This window comes from Bos javanicus, chromosome X, assembly GCF_032452875.1.
Source record: "Bos javanicus breed banteng chromosome X, ARS-OSU_banteng_1.0, whole genome shotgun sequence".
NCBI lineage: Eukaryota > Metazoa > Chordata > Mammalia > Artiodactyla > Bovidae > Bos > Bos javanicus.
This window is the reverse complement of record NC_083897.1, coordinates 114075971-114099678: the sequence shown is the minus strand read 5'-3', so window position 1 is coordinate 114099678 and position 23708 is coordinate 114075971. Positions and strand designations below refer to the sequence as shown.

Genomic DNA, 23708 nt, shown 5'->3' with positions numbered 1-23708 from the left:
TGTGTTTGACCATTTTTGTTGAGTATTTGTTTCATTTAAATATTTTTAAAAAGAAGTTGTGGTAAAATTGATGTTTAATAGCTAATTCAATTTTGCTAGGTAGATTTAAAATACTTGCAATATAAAAGAAAAACATAACTCCTCAGGAATTGTATGAGTAGCCATAAATCTATGAAATGTGGGTTAAAGTCTCCAAAGGGGCTTGGATTAGGTCTGTTTGCCTTGCTTTCAATGGTCTATGGCATGAAGACTCTGGCTGGCCACAGAATGGTCATGAGTACCATATTAGAGACTTGATAAGGGAAACAGAGAAGCTGAATATTATAAAATATTAAAAACACACCACCACTGATTTGAATGGGGAATTGATTTCCCACAAATTTAAATAGTTTTTATCTCTTTGGCTGAATACTGATGCTAGGCAGAATGGCCAGAGCATAAAACATTGGCTGGAGGCATGCAGATACTGCTTTTGTTTCTGATTATTTAATAAGTCACAAGACTTATTAAGAAAGTATTCCTCCTCCCATTTTTTTCGCTTGAAAAGATAATATGTATGCATTACCTCCCTAATAAAAGGTAGTAAGGATTTTTAAAAGGGAAAAAAACCAAAAAACAATCTGGGAGTGCTTTCAACTGTTACTAAACTGGGAGTAAGTTAAATAAATATAAACAAAATACATTTACCAAACTATGAAAGAAAATGCTAAAAAAAATGTTGATGGTGACTATTTCTCAAGTTTTAAATTTTTCTACAGTTAGTAGATATCATTTTATATCAGGAAAAAATTGTTTCAAAGTATAGAGGGAACTTTTAAACACAGACCAATGGTATAGGTAAAATATAAAAACACAAAACCAAAAGGCTCAATCTGAGCTTAGAAAACAAGACACATAGATCTGTGGGTCAGCAATGGCACAGAAACACGAAGTAGTATGCAGGGCTGAAGACATGAAGCTGATAGGCTCTAGGAAGTACGTAGTGGCTACCAGGAGTTCAGAATCTACCGGGCTCAAGAAACAACACAAAGAACCTGAGCTGGGCTCTTTGCCTCAGTGAGTCAGGGATGGGATCATGCTTCCTAAGTGGTAAAAGGGGACCGAGAAAGAGCTGCTGTTGATCACTACCTAGACATGCTTCAATGACCCCCTTCTCTGGGGGAGGAAGTTGAAAAGAATAAATTCCATAAAAACTCACTAATACCTACATGTTCTGCATATTTTTTACTTTCAGAAATACATATGAATTAATGGTTTATAGAAAGAAAATAAATCCCTATAAATTGAATGAAGCCAAAAGATCCCCAAACTAGAATGACTGTTAGAACTGGAGAGATAAAATCCCAAATCAAATGATGATTATACCTATTTGTCAAAATAACTCATCTTTCTAAAAATAAACTCCAGCTAATTTATAATATTTTATTGAATGTTTTAAAGACTTCGAGAATGATAGATATGTGGAGACAATGAAAAATGAAAATATAATTGAAAAGTAATATAATGGATGCTGTTGTTAACATTAATGGTTCAATTAAATGAAGCAAGTGAAACTTTCACTCATTTGTTTTACTTTTAGACACCATAATATTAAATGAATGAATGAAGAAAAGAAAGGTCTGCTGGCATCCTATAACTTCACTTTAGGAAACAATTATGTCTTTTTTTAAAATTTTTAGTCTTTTCATGGGTAAATGGTATGAAGAGGCATTTGTAAGCACGTATTTTGGTGTGCTTGGAGGGCCTGGTTTAGGACTGCAGGTCTGGGTTAAAACGAACACAGCTACTTGGCTACATGACTAGGTAATTTTCCACACCAGTAAATCACCAATGATATGATTCCAAATGTCTCCCTTTTTATGCAATCCCTGCAAGCTAGAAACATTCTAATTGCTTTAAAGGAAATGACATAAAGTGAAGCAGGCAGTTGCCACCATGAACCTTTTAGATTCGCATGGATCATGACACTCCCTGGCCCAGAGCCCCAAGGTTTGCATTACAGGTATATTAATACATTATCCTATTGTGAGATGGTGAGAATTCTTATGCTTCATAATCATTTGGAAGACAGGGTCTCAGCAGTATAAAAACCATAGTGCCTTATAACTATATATACAACTTTGTCTTAAAGAGCCTAGAGAAATGTCCTCCTATTGCTAAAAGAAGTGTACCTAGAAGAGTTGCTAACTGACTGAATTTTTCAATATACCAAATCCCCTTTAGTCTTAAAAATGGACTAGAAGGTATATTTTGCATGAGAGGGATTAAAAATAGGGCTATTCTAAATTGAGAATTTTGAACTGGTGGTTTTAGGGCCCTTTGTAGCATTAATATTTATGACCATAACATGCTACAAATATAGAATAGGCAGTCTCTGACTCAAGAAGTCATATTTTCAACAAATCTCCTGTTAGCATCATATCCTATTCTTTACGTAGCTTAGAGGGCAGCAGCAAATCTTTATCTTCTAAGTTTCTGGAAATAATCCAAAGCCATTTAGTGCCCAATATCTGATGAATTGCTTCATTTCATTCAATACACAGACAATTAGTGAATACAGTGTTTGTTACCCCAAACACAAGGTGTGGCTACACAATAATAGAACAGTCTTCTGAAGATCAGAAAACAGTCCCCAAGGAGCTCCAGAAAAGGCATTTTGTGGACAGAGCGGAAGACTACTTTATGAAGTTCACATGCCTGTCCCTCTGCTAAATAAACAAACTGACGAACAAGCACACATGGTGGTATTATGTGCTTTTCTTCCCTGAAAATAAATCAATTTTGTTTGTTTCTGATGTTGGAAAAATTGGGGCATGCTTTCGGGAATATATCACCTACGAAAATACCATCCATCAGATTTCAAGAGGCAAAAAAAAAAAAAAAAAAGAGTGCTAAGAGGAAAGAGAAATCAGAAGATTAGTTTTAAGGAAAATAACTCTGGGGCAGTGTGAATACCAAGTGAGTGTAGAGATTCAATGGTTGGGAGCACAGAGAAAACATGGTCACAATCTACCAGGTATAATATGAAGAGGCTTTAGGATGAGGTGATGAAGAAGAATAAAGAAAAGGCATTAGTCTTAAGAGAAATTTTTGCAGTAGAAGTCACAGAATTTAGAAGCCAACTTAATACAGGTATGAGTAGAGAGAGGGAGGAAAAAGTAGAAGGTAATTCTTAAGTTTCCAGCATTAAAGACAATCAAGTAATTAAGTTATGCTTTCCCTGAAAACATAGGAAACATGCATTGTTTCAGGGGCAGATAATGCCTTCTACTTTAGACATTTTGCAGCCTGTAGTTAAGGCAGATGGAGATGAATGGGAGGTGGCTGGAAGTATAGTTCTAGAGAAAAGGACAAAGATGTGAGATGGAAAAAAAACACTGAGGAGTCTTAATGATAGTTGAAGTTGACAGACAAAGGTAGTTTAAATGTGTGTAGAGAAATAAAAGAGAGATTTAAGAATGGAACACCAGGATTTAAAGGTTGTATACAGCAAAGAGAGTGTACACTGATTATTGTTACAACTCCTAGATTTATATCTTGGATCCCTATCATTGCCTAGAACTTAAGATTTTATAGCCAGCTATCTACTCCACATCTCCACCTCGATGCTTAATAGACATTTCAAAAGTGACATGTCCACATGTTCTTCCTAAAACATGAGTTACTTTTAGAGCCTCCTCCATCTCAGTGAGTCTTCCATCTTCCAGTTGCTCAGGATAGAAACTCCATAGTCTTCCTTGATGCCTGTCTTCCATACTTAAATCTAAACCATTACAAAACCTTTGGGGCTGTGTCCTAAAATATCATAGAAGTCAACCATTTCTTACCACATTCACCTCATATTCTGGTCCAAATCACAGTTGTCTTTTGAATGAATTATGGTAACAGTCTCCTAATGGTTTCACTGCTTCCCTTCAGTCTGTTATTGCAGAGGGGCCAGAGAAGTTAAAGATGCTATTCCTCTGCTCAAAACCCTCCAATGACTCCTATTTCATTCAGAGCAAAAGCAAAAGTCCATGGAGGGGCCTATAAGGCCCAGTGTAATCAGATTCTTCTCACCTCTCTGAACGCCTTGTCTACTGCACTCTTGTTTGCTTGACCCATTACCATCATACAGGTTTCGTCAAGGTTCCTTCAACCAGCCAAGCATACGCCTGTCTCAGAGGATTTCCAGTTATTAGAACCCTCCTGTACTGTTTTTCTTCCAGCTATCTACAGGGCTCACTTCCTTAGGTTCTTTCAGTTCAGTTCAGTTCAGCTGCTCAGTCATGTCCGACTCTTTGCGACCCCATGAATCGCAGCACGCCAGGCCTCCCTGTCTATCGCCAACTCCCGGAGTTCACCCAAACTCATGTACATTGAGTCGGTGATGCCATCCAGCCATCTCATCCTCTGTCGTCCCCTTTTCCTCCTGCCCCCAATTCCTCCCAGCATCAGAGTCTTTTCCAATGAGTCAACTCTTCGCATGAGGTGGCCAAAGTATTGGAGTTTCAGCTTCAGCATCAGTCCTTCCAATGAACACCCAGGATTGGTCTCCTTTAGAATGGACTGGTTGGATCTCCTTGCAGTCCAAGGGACTCTCAAGAGACTTCTCCAACACCACAGTTCAAAAGCATCAATTCTTCGGTGCTCAGCTTTCTTCACAGTCCAACTCTCACATCCATAGTGAAAGTGAAAGTGAAGTTGCTCAGTCGTGTCTGACTCTGTGTGACCCCATAGACGGCAGCCCACCAGGCTCCCCCGTCCCTGGGATTCTCCAGGCAAGAACACTGGAGTGGGTTGCCATTTCCTTCTCCAATGCATGAAAGTGAAAAGTGAAAAGTGAAAGTGAAGTCACTCAGTCGTGTCTGACTCTTAGTGACCCCATGGACTGCAGCCTACCAGGCTCCTCCATCCATGGGATTTTCCAGGCAAGAGGACTGGAGCGGGGTGCCATTGCCTTCTCTGTAGGTTTTGCTTAAACCTCACCCTTTTACTGAGATCTTTCTTAACCACCATACTTAAGTAATGACCCTTCTCTTCCACCCCACGCTCACTCATACACAAATTCTCAACTGCTCGCCCTCTTTATGTTTCCACATTGCACTTATCACAATCTTATATCCCATACATTTAACTATTTTAATTTTTAATGTCTGTTTCTCACTTCCTTCCCAGGATGTAAGTTTCATGAGGAGAGGGCTTTTCTCTGCTGTATACCTTGGGCCAAGAACTGAGCCTACTGAGCACATACCCAGAACTAAAATATTCACTGAGTGAATGAATTATTAACATGTTTATGATAGATGACATTTACTGAGCTGTTACTATGTGCTAGGCATTGCACCAAGCACTTCATGCTTACTGTATTACTAGAGAAATATAATTGCAAAATAATATTGCTTTGGAAATCAAAGAAGGGAAAGTTTCAACTAATAGAGTTGATAAACTGAACCAAAGTTAAAATGAAGTCAAGCAGATGGATAAATAAAAATAGGGCAATTAGCTATTATAAAAATTTTTGACAATCTTAACGAGTCCTTGCTTCAGGAAAGTGGTAGTGTGAGGGAAGCCAGACTGAAGTGGGTCAAAGCATAACTGGAAGCTGAAGAATAGGAAATAATAATGTCAATTGTTGCTTTAAAATTTTTTGATGGTAAGGGGGAAACAAGGATAGCTGGATAGAAACGTTGGTATCCTAAAAAATTCTTTTAGGATGAGGGAAACTTGAACATGATGGTTGGCTGAAGGGGAGAAGAAAGAAGAAATTGAAAATCCCAGAGAAAGAAAGCAGAATGGTTACTAAAAAAAATATGGTGAAAGATGTGAAAGAGATCCAGTATTCAGTTACAGTAGCTCTTCGGTGCACACAATATAGGGCTCAATTTTTTCTCCTTTTTCTTCCTTCTTTAAAGTGAAAAAGAAAAAAGACCTAGAAATAGAGAAGCAAGGAGTGATTTACAAGGGCTTCATTGTTGCCAAAGATGAAGAACACAGATGATAATTCTTCAGCTTTTCAACTTTTAATTGTAATTATTAACATTTGAAGCATATTATTAAAGTGGACAGGAGAATACTGAGATACAATTTTAGGGATAGTATATGTGCATATATATTCATGAATATGCATATACACACTTATACATGCACACAAATATATGTTAAATTTTTCTTAGAACCTAGAGAGATTTCTCAGGTATCTGGGCACTTTTGTGAAGGACTGCCAGTCATGCTGAACCTGCTGGTATTAGGACCAGCCCCTCTACTTGATGAGTTTGCTCCTTGCTGAAGTAGCTGGAGAAGTTCTCCTATAGCTACAGACAGACAATTCAGAGTTAATGCTCATTTCTTGTTTAAAGAGTGATCCCGGAATAGAAATAAGGAAATGAAATCTCATGACAGTGTCATCATAAAGTCATCAGCCAGATGGCAGTCCTTGAAATCTAATCCTTAGAGGCTTCTCATAATAATATGTAATATCACATCTAATATCATCTTATTCACCAATTCATATCTATTCACAGAGACTGAAGGGAAAGAAATGAGCTTGCAAAGGCCCACATTTCTGGCTTTATATGTTAACATGGACTCTATACGGCATATGATCAGGAAAACAAAATATTTTCCTACACATGTCACAGTGATGATCTATGTTCTGTTATGAATTGCTAAAGTACAGGATTTACATGAGAAGCAGCTTTTTAAAAATATTCATGAATGCTAGATTAAGTCATTTTAGGTCCATGTGACTATTTGTATTTCTCTATATAAAATGGTAATTAAAGGTCCCATCAAAGTCAGTATAGAATTTGAAGATTCCTCTGACCAATTAATAAACTTAAATTGAACACTAAACTACAAAACAAAATTAACTTGTTTTTGCTTTTGATTATGTCTTGGAACTACAGCTTGCCAGTATATGATACCAAAGTGAAGTTCTTCTGAGTAATACTTTTTTGTACCTTATTTAACATTCAAAAATTTTAAACTGAAGTAAAGATTTTATTGCTTTATGTAGGCTTCCAAATACACAAAGATTTTGTATATGTTGAAACTAAAAGACACTCCTTGGAAGGAAAGTTATGACCAACCTAGATAGCATATTAAAAAGCAGAGATATTACTTTGCCAACAAAGGTCTGTCTAGTAAAGGCTATGGTTTTTCCAGTGGTCATGTATGGATGTGAGAGTTGGACTGTGAAGAAAGCTGAGCACCGAAGAATTGATGCTTTTGAACTGTGGTGTTGGAGAAGACTCTTGAGAGTCCCTTGGACTGCAAGGAGATCCAACCAGTCCATTCTAAAGGAGACCAATCCTGGGTGTTCATTGGAAGGACTGATGCTGAAGCTGAAACTCCAATACTTTGGCCACCTGATATGAACAGTTGACTCATTGGAAAAGACCCTGATGCTGGGAGGGATTAGGGGCAGGAGGAGAAGGGGATGACAGAGGATGAGATGGCTGGATGGCATCACCGACTCAATGCACATGAGTTTGGGTGAACTCCGGGAGTTGGTGACAGACAGGGAGGCCTGGCATCCTGCAGTTCATGGGGTCACAAAGAGTCGGACATGACCGAGTGACTGAACTAAACTGAACTGATCCATATGCTGGAAAGTTTCAGTGCAGGCAATGTATCAGCGTTCAGTGGTAAAACTGGAACCATGGGAAATGATGTAATCAGAATGTTTTCAACACAGTTTCTCCTACCTAAGAAGTCTTAGTTACAGATATTTTTCAAATTCAGGACATACTTTTTCCCACAAACCCAAATATCAGTAATTTTTCCTTTAAAATTATGTTTATAGGATTAACAACAAAAGTCAAAGTGTTTATATTCTGGGATAGTTGTAGTTTTTGAGATGTTAAACATCAACTCTAGAAAATGGACAAACAGAAGAAGAAGGTACAATCAAGGAAATGGAATAACATGAACCACTTTGAAAGGAAATACTTTTCATTTACAAAACATGCCAAAAGCTATTTTTTGAAGTAATATGGTATGCAATTATTATATATGTATGCTAAACTGCATAGGGGAATGGAAACAAAGATGATCCAAAGCAGGGCAGTCAATAAAACTTTCTGTGATGATGGAAATGTTCAATTTCGCACTGTTCAATGGGGAAGCCACTCACTACTGGTGGCTCCTGAGCACATGAAAGGTGGCTGATGAGCTGGAAGAAATGAATTTCAAATTTTATTTAATTGTAATCATTTGAACTTAAATGGCCACCTACGGCTAGTGGCTACCCTATTGAACAGCACCAATCTACAGGATGCTGGTGATGTTCTTCACTTCTGGGTTTAGCTGGGCGAAATACTGGATAAAAAGGTCAAAATGCAAAAGATCACATAAAGAGTTTTCTTGTTCTTTAACTATCTAGCATATAATCTATAAGGATATAAAATATAAGAAGATGGAGCCGGGTAAAATATGGTTTATTCTGTGCAGGTGACACATACAGCATACACAGTATGTGAACTTCCCATGTAAAGGTATCATTAGCCAATAGAGAATCCAGCTGTCCTCGTGCCCTTTCACACTGACCAGAACCAACACCAAGCCCAAATGGTCCACTGTTATGACAATCCTACAAGAGTCCATTGTGCATGAATATATGACCTACATGACTGTACTGTATTTACTTGGATTTGACTGGTGGTCTCTCCAGAGAATTTCATGCTGCCCAGCTACACCATGAGAGTTGATCAGTTTCTTCCTTCCATACCCTTCATGGCAGACACTCCCTATTGGCTGGCTCAGCCCCAGTTCCTAGATACCAGAGGTGGTTTGGTGGCATAGTTCTGACCCAAAAGTTCCTGCAAAAGCCATGTTTTCTTGACACCAGCACTGCCCCTTCTTCCTGCTGGAATGCATATATTCTGAATGAAACGCCAAGAAAAACAAGGAGCCTTCAGGGCTGACATTGCTGAGCTACTGTGCTCATGTCAGCACCTGCCTAATTCTGAACTTCTCCCTAAGTGACAGAAACAGACCCCCATTAGGTAAGCTACTGAACTTGGGTTTTCTGTTACTTGAAACTGAAAGTGATCCTAACAGGTACATTTTTCTTCTGTGTTGAGTTACTGGCACACCAGAACATTCACAGATATTTTTGTTTGTTTGTTTGTTCAATTCCCTATTTAATCAAAAAATGTTTTGTGGGGAGATACTGTGTGTCAAGATAAGTGCTAGGTAATATGGTCGATAAACAGCCACTGTGTATACACTCACAGAATAAACATTCTCCTTAGAGACAAAGACCAGCAAACACTTAAGGACAGTGTAGTGAGATAAGCACAATAACAGGGGGCCAAAAGAGTATAGGCTTTGGGGTTGGTAGTCAGGGAAGGCTTCCTGGAGGAAATGGCACTTACACTGAGACCTGGAAAAGCAGGAAAAGAAGCAGGTTGCATCTGGAAAAAGAGGTTGTAAGAGGACAAAGATGAGTTCAGCTTTGGGGCTATTAAGTTTGAAATTCCTATGGGACATCACAATAAAAAGAAGTAAATCAGATATGCTGGTCTGAAATTCAAAGATGACTCTCAGCTGCAAATGGTATAAATGGATAGTTATCAGCAGACTGAAACTACGCAAGTGGATGAATTTTTGTAGAGTGTATGTGAGAAGGAAACATGGAAGAACTTTAGAGGCATGAGTCAAATTAGCTTGGCAAATTACAGATTCTTTTGGGTCAGTGAAAAATGTAATTTCAGTTCAGTTCAGTCGCTCAGTCTGACTCTTTGCAAACCCTGGTGTGCTGGTCTGAAGCACACCAGGCCTCCCTGTCCATCACCAACTCCCAGAGTTTACTCAAACTCATGTCCATTGAGGCGGTGATGCCATCCAACCATCTCATCCTCTGGCGTCCCCTTCTCCTCCCACTGTCAATCTTTCCCAGCATCAGGGTCTTTTCCAATGAATCAGTTCTTTGCATCAGGTGGTCAAAGTATTGGAGTTTCAGCTTCAACATCAGTCCTTCCAATGAATATTCAGGACTGATTTCCTTTAGGATGGACTGGTTGGATCTCCTTGCAGTCCAAGGGACTCTCAAGTGCCTTCTCCAACACCACAGTTCAAAAGCATCAATACTTTGGTGCTCAGCCTTCTTTATAGTCCAACTCTTACATCCATACATGACTACTGGAAAAACCAAAGCTTTGACTAGATGGACCTTTGTTGGCAAAGTAATGTCTCTGCTTTTTAATATGCTGTCTAGGTTGAAATATTACTCACCTATAAATATTAGAATCTTGCCATCTGTGACAACATAGATGGATCTAGAGGATATCATGCTAAGTGAATAAGTTAGACAAAGACAAATACTGTATGATCTCATATGTGGAATCTAAAACAAAACAAAAACAGACAAAACATAATGAAAACAGACTCATATAGCCAGAGAACAAATGGGTGGTTTCCAGAAGGGAAGAGAAGGTAAAGGGGTGAAATAAGTGCAGGGGATTAAGAGGTATAAATCTCCAGTTATAAAATAAATAAGCAATAGGGATATAACATACAGTACAAGGAATATGGTCAATAACATTGTTATAACTTTGTATGGGGACAGATGGCTACTAGGCTTAACATAATGATCATTTCATAATATGTGCAAATGTCAAATTACTAGGTAGTTTATCAGAAACTAACATAATATTGTATATCACCTACATTTCAATTAGAAAAACACAATGTTTACCAGCTCCCTACTGCATCACTTGGTTCAGGATATGTCAAATAAGAAAGATAGCCTTTGTCCTCAGGGACTTTAGACTAATGTGAAGGACAATCATTTAACAATTAGTTACATAATTCATGTTTTTGTTTATAATTTTATTAATATAATTAGGATAATGCTAATGAAAGAAAAGCCCAAGGGGTTAAGACTAGATAATAAAGAGACAGGACCTAGTTTGTGGAGATGGTGTCTCTAAGAGCCATTGATTGCCATTAGGTATATAATGGGAAATGAAATTATGAGTCATGTTACACTGCACAAATTTTCCTATTGGGTACGCAGAGTGAGATACAATGATGGCACCATCAGTAGCTGTAACTCCATCATGAACCCCAAAATGACTTCCTTGTCAGATTAAAGACGGGGCAGTATGCATCGTGATGGAATAGAACAATACTTCTTTGGATAGAGTTGTCAAAGCAGACTGGTAAATGGCTCCTCTATCTACAAATCCATCTTTTGTTTTTGTCTAATTGCACAGCTATGTCACTACCTTTCTGACTGTGGGCAAGTCATTTGATTTCACCAGTCTTCAGGTCCCTCATCTTTAAACTAAGAGGACTTCAGAAAGAATGTGAGTTTAGTTGGCATTTCTCATCTTGGATCCTTGCAAGCCCCAGGTTAGCAGGATGGGAAAGCAAATCTGCATTGTCTACCCACGGTCACCACCCCATCATGGAAGTCAGCAAATAGTTTTAGAAATAATGGAGTTCATACCTTTTATGAATGCTTGCCCAAGAGGCATTGATGTTCTCTGTTATCATGTGTACCTTTCGGGTATCATCTGCAGAATAATCCCGGAGAAGTTTCAGTGCCAAGTCATTTGCCACATCTACATTTATCTGCCACTGGCGGAGGTCTTTGGCCAACTGCTATAGATGCACATGGAAAAAGAGAATTGAATGTCACTTTTCTCTGAAATCTCTAGTTGGATTTTCTCATAAGTAACTTCTGAATCCTTGGGTCAGAGCATGTCTGCATGACTGCTTTTCACTGACCCTGTGTGGTTTAGTCAATCTGGACAGTATAAGCTAACCCACTTTTCATGACAAAAGTTTTCAAATGCAGCATCTTGAGCAATACTCAGTATCAGGTATTTCAATTTAGTAGCAATTAATTGGAAACAACCTTGGCTTAATTGTCTTTTTATCATGGGAGAGAAAAAACTATAAAAATAAGCTCCCAAATCATTGTTGAATATATGACATATACCAACATTTGAACAGAAAAAAATAACACATGCATTTCCCCCCAACCCCGTCATTAACTTGTTGAATTGTTTATGTAATTAGTGCCATCTACTGGCACTCAACTAAAGTAGCATACAGAAAATATTGAGCTTCCAAAAAAAAAAAAAAAATGCTGTTATTCTCGTTTTGAACTTCTTTAAAGGATTGGCCTATTCATAATACTTACAACTATTCTACTTTAAAATCAGAATAAAATTTTAAATATATAAATTTTGTTAAACCAAATGATCTATGTTTTCTTTTATTATCTTTAACAATTGAGTATTATCAAAGCATTTATCACTATTTTATCACTTGAAATATCATATACCAAAGAAAGAAATAAACCAATGATAGGCTCATTTGGATGCATATTAACTGTACATTTCTATTAAACATTGCTTCAAATGCATGGGAGAGGCTTATAAACATTATAGTATTATTAAATTTCTAAGACAGTTATACAAAATCCAACACGGTGGGTTAAGTGGACAAAGGAATAGTAACAGGAAATTCAAATAAGAGGAAGAATAAAAGCTATTTTTATAGAAAGAGAAAAAAATCAACTTTCTAATAAATGAAAAACATGGAGTATTACAATTTGACACCAATTAAGCTAAAAAAAATAAAATCCAAAGCTGGAAAGACTGTAGCCAAACTAGCACATTGATATACTATTTCTGGGAATGGTATCTATTAGGACAGTTTGGCAATATATATCAAGTGAAATACAAATGCTTATTCCCATTGACTCAGTAATCTAGTTTTAATATTTTGTTCTAGTAAAATATTTAAAAGAAATACATTATAGGAATAAAGATCTTCATCAACTAAGATAGTAAAAAATGAGATACAATTTCAATGTTTAATGAGAGGACATTAAAATAAGACAATACTTCAACCCAATGGTCTAATATGCAGTAAATGTGCACAGAAATCCTAAGGACAAAAACAGAACACAATTTCTATCATCACTGTATTTCTTAAATCTGTACGAGTACATTGACATGAACTGGAAGGGGAAAAGAGAAAATTGAAACTAAATGTTGTTTGTGAAAAGAGTAATTGCTCTTGTTTTAGTATGTGTTCTTTTATGTTAATACGATTTATGATGATAAAAATCAAACACTAGTACATTCAGCATAGTTTCAGTATATTTGAGTAGACTCTTGCTCCTTGAAAATGTATAGTCATTATACAATCTGGCATTTCTCAGTTAATTAGAATAGTCTTCTAGACTGTTGCATTTATTGCAAACAGCAAATAGACCCAGATAATTGAACTAGCAGCAACCGACTAAAGCCAGCATCACTAAGTTTTGCTATAAAAAGAGAGACAATTTTTAAAGGTACAGAGTATAGTCACTGTACTACACAGTAATTAAAATTTAACTTTGTGGAATACCCGTTTCTCCTTATAAACTCCTTTTCTACTTTTATAGCCTCACACTGAACAAAAGCCTTTCTGAGGTGAAACATACACACACCAAAGACTTTGCCTTTCTAGAAATTTCCTACAGTACAAAATTACCTTTTCCCCTTTCCCTCTTCACTTAAGCCACTTTTAACCTACAGTGTTAAAAGTAATGTACACTAAGATATGAAAGACCCTTATCCAGAAGATGGTATTCAGAGCTTAAAAGAAGAGCTTATTATCAATCATCTATTAAATCTCTAATTGGCAGCATAAGAATCTACAAAACTGACACTGATAACTTAGTTACCTTTCTGTAAAGTAATTCCTTTTGAAGAAAAATGCAAATGCTAAAAAAACACCTATTATGAACCAACATCAGAGTGTATCTGTAGAGATTTAGCAATGTGTACATGCTTATTAGTTGCTCAGTCGTGTCCAAGTCTTTGCAATCTTTTGGACTGTAGCCTACCGGGCTCCTCTGTCCATGGGATCTTTCAGGCAGGAATACTAGAGTGGGTTGGCATTTCCTCCTCCTGGAGATTTAGCAATATAAAATGCTAATTACAATTTTAATAAGTGCAATTAAAATCATTTATCTAGGAAAGCCAATCTTGGAAGTCAACTCTCACTCATGGGTAACTACTTGAAAGTTTAGATATAAGAGATATATTCTTTGGTTTGAATCTATAGATCATAAAAAATAGCAAAAGTAGAAGTTGAAAACTATGCTGGAATTTTCCAGAATCTTGAAGGACATAGCAGGGTAAAATTTAATTAGAGACTTCATAGGAAAAGGTAATAAAACAGTAAGGGTTGACTTCAAACCAGAGATTTTTGGTATACTTTAATGCTTGAAAGAGAAGAATACACAGGCCATATATTTTGCTTCAAATTTGTATTCACACTGAAATTTAAATTTTTATACCTAAGGAAATCTTGACTAAACGCTGCTCTTCACTACTTACTGCTCAGGTTTTGCTGTGATGAAGGATTAAAAAGAAAAAAATCCTACTGACCTTGACTCACATTGACAGGGCTTAGGCCCTTATCTAAACTCAAAGGTTCTCAAGGCAGCACCCTTTTCTCCCTTAAAGACAGAACAGACTGGTTTCCTTCCTCCTAAGGTATTAATATGTTGATCACCTTGGGCTTTAGCCAAGCGTCATTCACAACATGAACAATGACCTTGATCAGCTTTGCCTACTACTGTGAAACTCAGTCCTGGGACAAGGCCAGACCACAGAAGAAGTGTAAATTCAAAATACAATGGAATTCACACACATTCTTTTTACTTCTGAATTCCATTTACAATGGTATACTCTACAGGGAATTGTGTGCTGATCATGGCATATGAAGAAATTTAAAATACTGTGAGTACTAGCCTATAAAAAAAAGATGATTTTGGAGGCGTGTGTGTGTGTTTTATGAAGAATAGAAAATGCTCAATTCTTATAAGACTGAGTCCCCAACCAGGAAAGAAATTTTCATATCCAAACCTCATATAATGCTGCTACAATATGTGCTCTGTATTTACACAGTGTTTTAGACAGAAAAAATGATTATAGATTATGGCACAAGTTGAATTCAAGAATTTTGAGTATACAAATTATTTAACATTTACCTTCTCTTTTTTCTTCGTCAGAACTCTTTTTAGGAATATTGACCCAACACGGGAGAAAACAAAGGAGGAAGGGAAAGAGTATTTGAGAGCTTGGACAACAGAACGAGCCTACTGGGTTTGAATCCTGACTTGATCACTTACTAATGATGTGACAAATGGGAAAATTAATTATGCTCTCTGTGCCTCAGTTTCCCCCTTATTAAATATGTATATTAACAGTATTTATTACCTTGAAAGATCAATATGGGGATGAATTTTTAAAATCCAGGGAAAACAGAGTGGTGCCTGGTATACCCAAAGCATTAAAAAAGTATTAGTTATAATCACTATTACTACTACCACTACTGCTACTGCTATTTTTAATGAACCACACTGCAGCCACAACAGTGAGCCTCCATTCAATGAAAGAAAGGGACCCACTATTTCATAGACATTGTCTACAATGCCGTACCTCTAAAAGACTCCCTTTAATTTAGAAGATAAATGTGAGTATGCAGTATGTGTGTGTGTTCAGTTGTGTCCGACTCTTTGTGACCCCAAAGACTGTAGCCCACCAGGCTCCTCTGTCCATGGAATTTCCCAGGCAAGAATACTGGAGTAGGTTGCCATGCCCTTTTCCAGGGGATCTTACTGACTCAGGGATTGAACCTACATCTCTTGCATCTCCTGCATTGGCAGGCGATATTATTTACCACCGAGTCACCCAGGAATCTGTGAGTATGCAGACCTACAATTAAAACTTTCAAGTTGAGTATTGTATAAGTTTTCTTATCAAACGTGTTTTGGGATGTTCACCCACAAGTGAACTTCAGGTTTGTTTTAGGTGAACTCGATTTAAAAAATTTTAATGGCTCTCACTCAAAGGAACATCATGAAAAGCCATGCAGAATAATGAAAAGGCATGTTCCCAGGAAGTCTGGACTGGCCACTGTCTTGCAGTTTGATCTTAAAGCCTTCAGCCTTTTGGGTTCCAGCTTTGTTGTCTGTAAAACAGGATGGGGCTCCTTATACTGCTTATGCCTTAGGTGTGTTATGAGCTCAAAATCAAATTGCTTGTGTGAAATAAAACTCATATTTTAAGGCAAGACAAGACAAATTTAAATATAGAAAATCTTCTCTGCCCTATGGCTGCCTCTCTCCAGGCACTGTGCCTTGTGTATCTGCACTATGCATCCACCAAACCCCCTCCGTATGCTTCCCTGGTGGCTCAGTGGTAAAGAATTGCCTGCCAATGTGGGAGACTCGGGTTCAGTCTCTGGGACAGGAAGATCCCCTGGAGGAGGGCGTGGCAACCCACACCAGTATTCTTGCGTAAAGAATCCCATGAACAGAGGAGCCTGGCAGGCTACAGTCCGTGGGATTGCAAAGAGTCAGACATGACTGAGTGACTGAGTACACACAATTTAACATCAAGCATAAATTTCTCTCCAGTCTCAGGGGAAGAGCTGACTTGTGCTGAAGGACACTGTTTCCTCCAACTTGACACTCCTCCTCCTATTCCTCCATGTACTCCCTTTTCTGTCTTTTCAACCTCTTTCCTCTCTGCAAGATCTTTCTGCACATCTTTCAAACATGAGCCTCTTCCCCATCTTTAACCAGCAACAAAATCTGCTATCATTTTCTTTCCCTTCACAGTTAAGCTCCTCAAAAGGCAAATATTCACTCACTCATTGCCTCAACTTGATTACATTCCTGCCACTGCACAATTCATCAAAATCAGGTTTCTGCCACTGCCATCTCAGTAAAACTATTCTGAAAGAAGTCACTGTGGCAAATCGGATTACTGACCTCAGTTCTTTACCCCACCTTGTATCCATGCCCTTTGCCGTGTGACTTTGAATTTCCTGCTACAAAAGGCACAACTGACCTTCCTGGCCTTGACAGTGAGCTTGGCCATATGACTTGTTTTGCCTAAGTCTAGTGGGATGTTAACAGACATGACACAAGCAGAGGCTAAAAACGTGCTTCTGCATTGGGGCTGGCCCTTCTGCACGGCTGCCATCATCAAACATGTTAGTGGGCTGGCCTGCCCATCACTGGGGAAGGATGAGTGACATGTGATAGAGAGGCACTCCACCCAACCTGCTACATGTGGCAATGTCACCCAGACAAGCTGCAAACTTAAGAAATACATGCTTATAGTTGTATGCTAATAGTGTCATGAGGTTGTCATGCTGCATTTTTGCAAAAATAGTTAACCAATTCAGTCAGCAATGATCAATGTCTGTGGACAGTTCTACTTTCTTATTTATTTGATTTCCAGACAGCGACTGGTGCTACTGACTGCTCTGTCCTTCTTGAGGCTCTATCCTTCCTGGCCCCCCTCTTTTTGGGTGTCCTCTCTATATTCTTAAGGCTCAAGTATTCCTTTTTCTGCCTGTCCCTTAATGTGGGTATTCACAAAGTTTCTGTCCCTAGCCCAACCTTCTTCTCCTTAGTGTAGGTTGATCCTCAGCTAGTGAAGGAGGCTGGTGCATACCCATAAAAATGTTATATCACAATGTGCCCTTATATCCAAATGTTCTACCTCCATGGCTACTGCCTTAATTTAAGCCCTCATCACCTCTTACTTGGACTTTGCAATAACCTTTTTATTGGTTCCCTCCTTTTACTTTCAAACCAGACCTTTCATCCTTGGATAGATGCTCAAGCAATCTTTTTAAAATACAAATATTAACCATATTACTCCTCTGCTAAACCTTTCAATGGCTCCCTGTTACCTACAAGATGAAGTTAAAATGTCCCTCCTTGGGTATATGACCTCTCCCTCAAATATATGATCCTTACATAAATATCCACTTTCATCTTTTGCTACCTCCTTTCCTCTGTCTCCTTTTGTGAGGGGAAACACTGATTGAAACTGCTTACCCTAGTCAGGTACCATAGTAACCATTTGCATGAATCATTTTAGGACAGGAAGTCCTGGTAAGGAACACAGAACAAGCCAGCACCAACAGGAAGCATTCCAGAAAGGTATAAAGGAGATGCCACATGTCCTACCAATCTCCCAGAATCCTCCTTGTTGGAGTCCATCTTGGCTAAGCAATGCGCACGACACCAGGAAGAACCCTGAGTCAGAGTGATTTGCCAGAGACAACCCCCAAACTAACCCCATCACCATAAAACCCAGGACCATGAGTCACGTGGCAGAGCAGTTCTCCTGGGTTCCCTTACCCTCCTGCTCTCTCCACTCAGGCACCACTTCCCAATAAAGTCTCTTGCTTTGTCAATACAGGTGTCTTCTCAGACAATTCATTTCCAAGTGTTAGACAGGAGCCTACTCTTGGACTCTGGAAGGGACTCTTCTTCCTGCAACACTTTCCTCTTATGCAAAACCTCTAAAAGGTTAAGTGACTTGATGAAGGTGACATAGCTTGTCAGTGAAAGAAACATCACAAAAATGTAGTTTTCTTGGCTTTCAAATTCAGTGTTCAATCTACTTAAAGAAGATATGCTTCCACATAAAAGAATTTAAGGAAGACGGTTGGATTTATTATAATTGGATTTTGAAGAATATAAAATAGTATCCTTGATGATTATAGCATGATTGGAAAATTACTATGTATAATAAAGTAACACATTGCCAAACAGAGACAGCAAAAAATACATATTTAGTTTATTAAAAAATCACTAAACCGTTTACTCCTGAGTATGAATTAATGTTCTATACATATTTATTGGGAAAAGGAAATACAATTTCTGTCTTGTTTGTGTGAATTAAAATGACCTATAAAACCTCTTTATGTATATATAATAGAAATGTTAAAATATCTGTAAGGAAGCCATTTCAAAAGTAAAGTCTGTCACCATTAACTTCAAGACTCATCTATTAAACCTCTGACATTACTAAACAACACTGTTTCAGAAAGTAACTGTGTATACAGGGGATACTATTTGAAAAAACAGCCCTCATTTTCCAGCTTACTGGACATGATTCATCTTTTCAACAGCTTTGAGGACTACATACCAAAGTTGCTACTTCTTTGTCCTTTTGACAATGACTACAAGCTGAGAGCAGGCTAGTAAATGTGTTATCGGCCAACCCATTAGAGTTCCATTATTTTCTGTCTTACATGGCTTCATGTAATGAATTTTTATAATTAAACTAATGGCATACAATTTATTTTTCCCCTTCGTTACTTTCAGGCCCCATTTCTCTTCCAGCTTCTTTGGAATAAGTTTTATACAAAAAGAAAGGAGGAGAGCCCTCCAAGTGCTTCATTACCTTAATTTCATTATGACATTTTGGAAAGCATTCTCTTTATCTGTGCTCTTTCTTTAATTTGCTGACTTTATTAAAAGGCTGAAGCAGTGTTGTAATGAACAAATCACCCAGCTACCCCAGGCATCTAAGAAGTCTGGTTGAGAGGGTGTGGATTTGATTGGGTAGAAATGATTCCAGACAGAACACCAGAGGACACATTCCCAGAAAGTAGCATCTCCACAGCTATTTTCAAATCCCATGAGTGGTACACTATATACATTATTGTTCATAAACATTCAGTGCTTTTTTTCATACCAGATGATCACATATCTGCATCCCCACTGAACTGGGGATAGTAACAATTGATTTTGTCTACATGTCAGTTTCAGGCAGGCAGTTTAAGAGTAAATGGCTTCATTCATTGTGTTCCCGACTCTCTGATCCTGGAAGTATGTATCAAGATGCTGCTCTCATCAGCTGCAGTCCCTGAGTAAGCTCAATATAATGCCCTTGTGAATCTACACTTGACATATAAGATGAACAAAACACAAACTTTGTGTTGTCTCTAGATTTGGGGATAGTTTGTTAGTGTGGCGTAACTTAGCCTATCCTGACTGACATACCTACTCAAGTGTGACCCTAGAGTGTATGAAGTGGTTATCTCATTGTGGTTTTCATTTGTATTTTCTTTATGACAAAGGATGTTAATCATCACTTTGTGTGCTTATTAGCCATTTGTACATCTGTGAAAAAATGTTTTAAAAATCCTTTGCTGATTTAAGATTGAGTCCTTCTTGTTCTTGCTGAGGTTTAAGAGTTCTTTACATATTCTGCATACAAGTCTTATCAGATAGATGATTTGCAAATATTTTCTCTCATTCTGTGGGTCATCTTTTAACTTTCTTTATAATATTGCTTGCAGCACAAAATTTTCAATTTTGATGAAGTCCAATTTATACATTTTTTCTCTGCACTTTGGCTTTTGGTGTCTTTTCAGAGAACACACTGCCTAACTCATTGTGCTCCTTTGTTGTCTTATAAGAGTTGTAATATCTTCATTCTTATATTTCGCTCTAAGATCCATTTTAAATTATTTTTTCTGTATGGTCTAAGGTAGGGTCAAACTTCATTATTTTATATGTGGATAATTCAGTGATGCAAGCATGAAGTTTTGAACAAAAATATGCTTTTACCTTTGAATTGTCTAGGCATTCTTGCCAACAATCAATTGACTATAAATGCAAGAATTTAGTTCTGAATATTCAATTTTATTTCCTTGATCTATATATCTATTTTGATGTCAGTACCACACCATCTTGATTACTAGCTTTCTATTAAGCTTTGAAATTAGAAATTGTGTGTCCTCCAAGTTTGTGCTTTTTTCAAGGTTACTTTTGCTATTTTTTTTCCTTTGTATTTCAGTACGAATTTTAGGATCTACTTGTCAATTTATATAGGAAAATCAATGAGGATTTTGATAAGAACTATAGAGAGTCTGTAGGTCAATTTTGGGATATGGATATCTTAACAATATTAAGTTTTTTGATGTGGGAATATGGCATGCTTTTCCATTTACTTAAACTTTAAATTCTTTTAGCATTGTAGTTCTCAACAGAAAAGTCTTGCATTTTTCTTATTCCTAATATTTTGTTGCTATTTATTCAATAAATGGAATAATTTTGTGAATTTCACTGTTCAGATTATTCACTGTCAGTTTATAGAAAAAGCACTGTTTTCTGTATTTTGATCTTACATCCTGCAAATTTGCTGAATTAACTTATTAGTTTTATACAGTTGTAGTGTATTCCTTAGAACTATCTATATACTAGATAATGTCATCTGCAAACAGGGATAATTTTAATTTTTCCTTTCCAATATGGATAATTTTTACCTATTTTTTCATGCCTATTCTCCCAACCTAAACTTCCAGTACAGTGGTAAATAGAAGCGGTGAGGAAGAAGAATAGAAGAATGCTTTGCTTCATTTGTCTGACTCTTTGTGACCATATGGACTGTAGCCCACCAGGGTCCTCTGTCCATGGGATTCTCCAGGCAAGAATACTGGAGTGGGTTGCCATTTCCTACTCCAGAGGACCTTCCTGACCAAGGGATCGAACCTGTTTTTCTGTTGTCTCCTGCATTAGCAGGCGGGTTCTTTACCACTAGTGCCGCCTGGGAAGCTTAAGAATATTGGAGTGGATTGCCATTCCATCCTCCAGGGGATCTTTCTAACCCAGGGACTGAACCCAGGTCTCCTGCATTGAAAGCAAATTTTTTTTTTTTTTTTTTTACCATCTGAGCCACCTGGGAAGACTGAGGGGTCTGGGAGGCTACAGTGCATAGGGTCACAAAGAGTTGGACACGACTGAAGAAGTGGTGAGAGCAGACGTATTTACCTTGTTTCTGATCTCAGAGGAAAATATTCAGTCTGTGAGTCTGATTCTGTTTTGCATATATATCCATCTGTATTATTTTTAGATTCCATATATAAATAATATTATATACTGTCTTTTCTCTGCATGACTTATTTCACTAAGGATAATATTAGGTCCATTCATGTTGCTACAAATGGCAAAACTTCATTCCTTTTCATGACCGATATTTCACTGCATAGATGTACCACATCTTTGTCCATTCATCTGTTGATGGGCCTTTGGGTTGCTTCCACATCTTGGTAATTGTAATTAGTGCTGCTATGAATACTGGGGTGCAAGTATCTTTTCAAGTTACTGTTGTCATTTTTTCCCAGATATATACACTGGGATGGAATTTTTAGTTCTATTTTTAGTTTTTAAAGGGACCTCCATACTGTTTTCCATTGCAGCTACACCAATTTACATACCCACCAAAAGGTGTACAAGAGTTTCCTTTTTCTTCACATCCTTGTCAACATGTGTTATTTGCAGACCTTTTGATGACAGCCATTCTGCCCATGCATGCACATTCTGACAAGTGTGAGGTGGTATCTCACTGATGCTTTGATTCGCGTTTCTCTAAAAATTAGTGAATGTGCCTTTTCATGTGCCTATTGGCCACTGGACTATTTACTTTGGAAAAATGTCTACTCAGATCTTCTTCCCATTTTTTGATTCGGTTGTTTTCTGATACTAAGCTGTATGAGCTGATTGCATATTCTGAAGACTAATCCCTTGTCAGTAGCATCATTTGCAAATATTTTCTCCAGGTTTGTAAGTTGTTTTTTCATTTTGTTAATGGTTTCCTTTGCTATGAAAAAGCTTTTAAGTTTAATTAGGTCCCATTGTTTATTTCTGCTTTTATTTCTTTTGCCTTAGGAGAGACAGCCAAAAAAATCTTGCTGTGATTTATGTCAGAAAGTGTTCTGCCTATAGGAGTTCTATGGTTTCAGGTCTTCCATTTGGACCTCTTATCCATTTTGAGTTTATTTTTGTATATGGTGTGAGGAAATGTTATAATATCATTCTTTTACATGTAGCTTTCCAGTTTATCAGGCACCACTTGTTGAAGAGACTGTCTTTTCTCCATTGGATATTCCAGCCTCCTTTAGCATAGATTAATCATAGGTGTGTGGGTTTACTTTTGGTCTCTCTATTATGTCCCATTTATCTACAAGTCTGTTTGTGCCAATACCATGCTGTTTTGATTGCTGTAGTCTAAGATGACACCTCCAGCTTTTTTTCTTTTTTTTTGTAAAATATTGCTTGAACAATTTAAAGTCTTTTATGGTTTCACATGAATTTTAGGATTATTTGTTCTAATTTTGTGAAAAATGTCATGGGTATTTTGATAGGGATTGCATTAAATCTGTAAATTGCTTTAGGTGGTATGGGCATTTTGACAATATTCTTCCAATCCAAGAACACAAAATATCTTTTTCTTTCTTTGCATTACCTTTAATTTACCTCATCAGAATATAGGTCTTTCACCTCTTTGGTTAAGTTTATTCCAAGGCTTTTTATTCTTTTTGATGTGATTTTAAGTAAGATTGTTTTTTAACTTTCTCTTTCTGATAGTTCATTATTAGTGTATAGAAAAGCAACAGATTTCTGTATATTAATCTTTTATCCTGAAAATCTGCTGAATTCATTTATTAGTTCTACTAGTTTTTGAGTGGAGACTTTATTTAGGGTTTTCTATATAAAGCATTACTTTATCTATAAATAGTGACAGTTTTGCTTTTTTTCATTTCAATTTGAATGCCTTGTCTTCTTTTTCTTGTCTGACTGCTATGGCTAGGACTGCCAATACTATGTCAAATAGAAGTGGTGAGAGTGGGATTCCTTGTCTTTTTTCTGAATACAGAGGAAAGGCTTTCAGCTTTTCACTACTGAGTACGATGTTAGCTGTGGGTCTGTCATAAATAGCCTTTATTAACTTGAGATATTAATATGTTCCCTCTATGCTAACTTTGTTGAGTTTTTTCCTTTTTGATGAATGGATACTGAATTTCATCAAATGCTTTTTCTGCATCTATTGAGGTGATCGTGTGATTTTTACCTTTCTTTTTGTTAATAGGGTATATTGATTTGCAAATATTGA

At 37.3% G+C, this 23708-nt stretch overlaps 1 protein-coding gene across 10 annotated transcripts in view; it reads right to left on the bottom strand.

The window, feature by feature from the left end:
- DMD (dystrophin) overlaps nucleotides 1-23708 on the bottom strand; it is a 2228404-nt gene that overhangs the window by 557643 nt on the left and 1647053 nt on the right. For all 10 annotated transcript variants that reach the window (XM_061410475.1, XM_061410469.1, XM_061410467.1 and 7 more), the window contains one exon: nucleotides 11438-11592. In XM_061410475.1, coding sequence (XP_061266459.1) covers nucleotides 11438-11592 — 155 coding nt within the window. The remainder of the gene's footprint in view (nucleotides 1-11437; nucleotides 11593-23708) is intronic.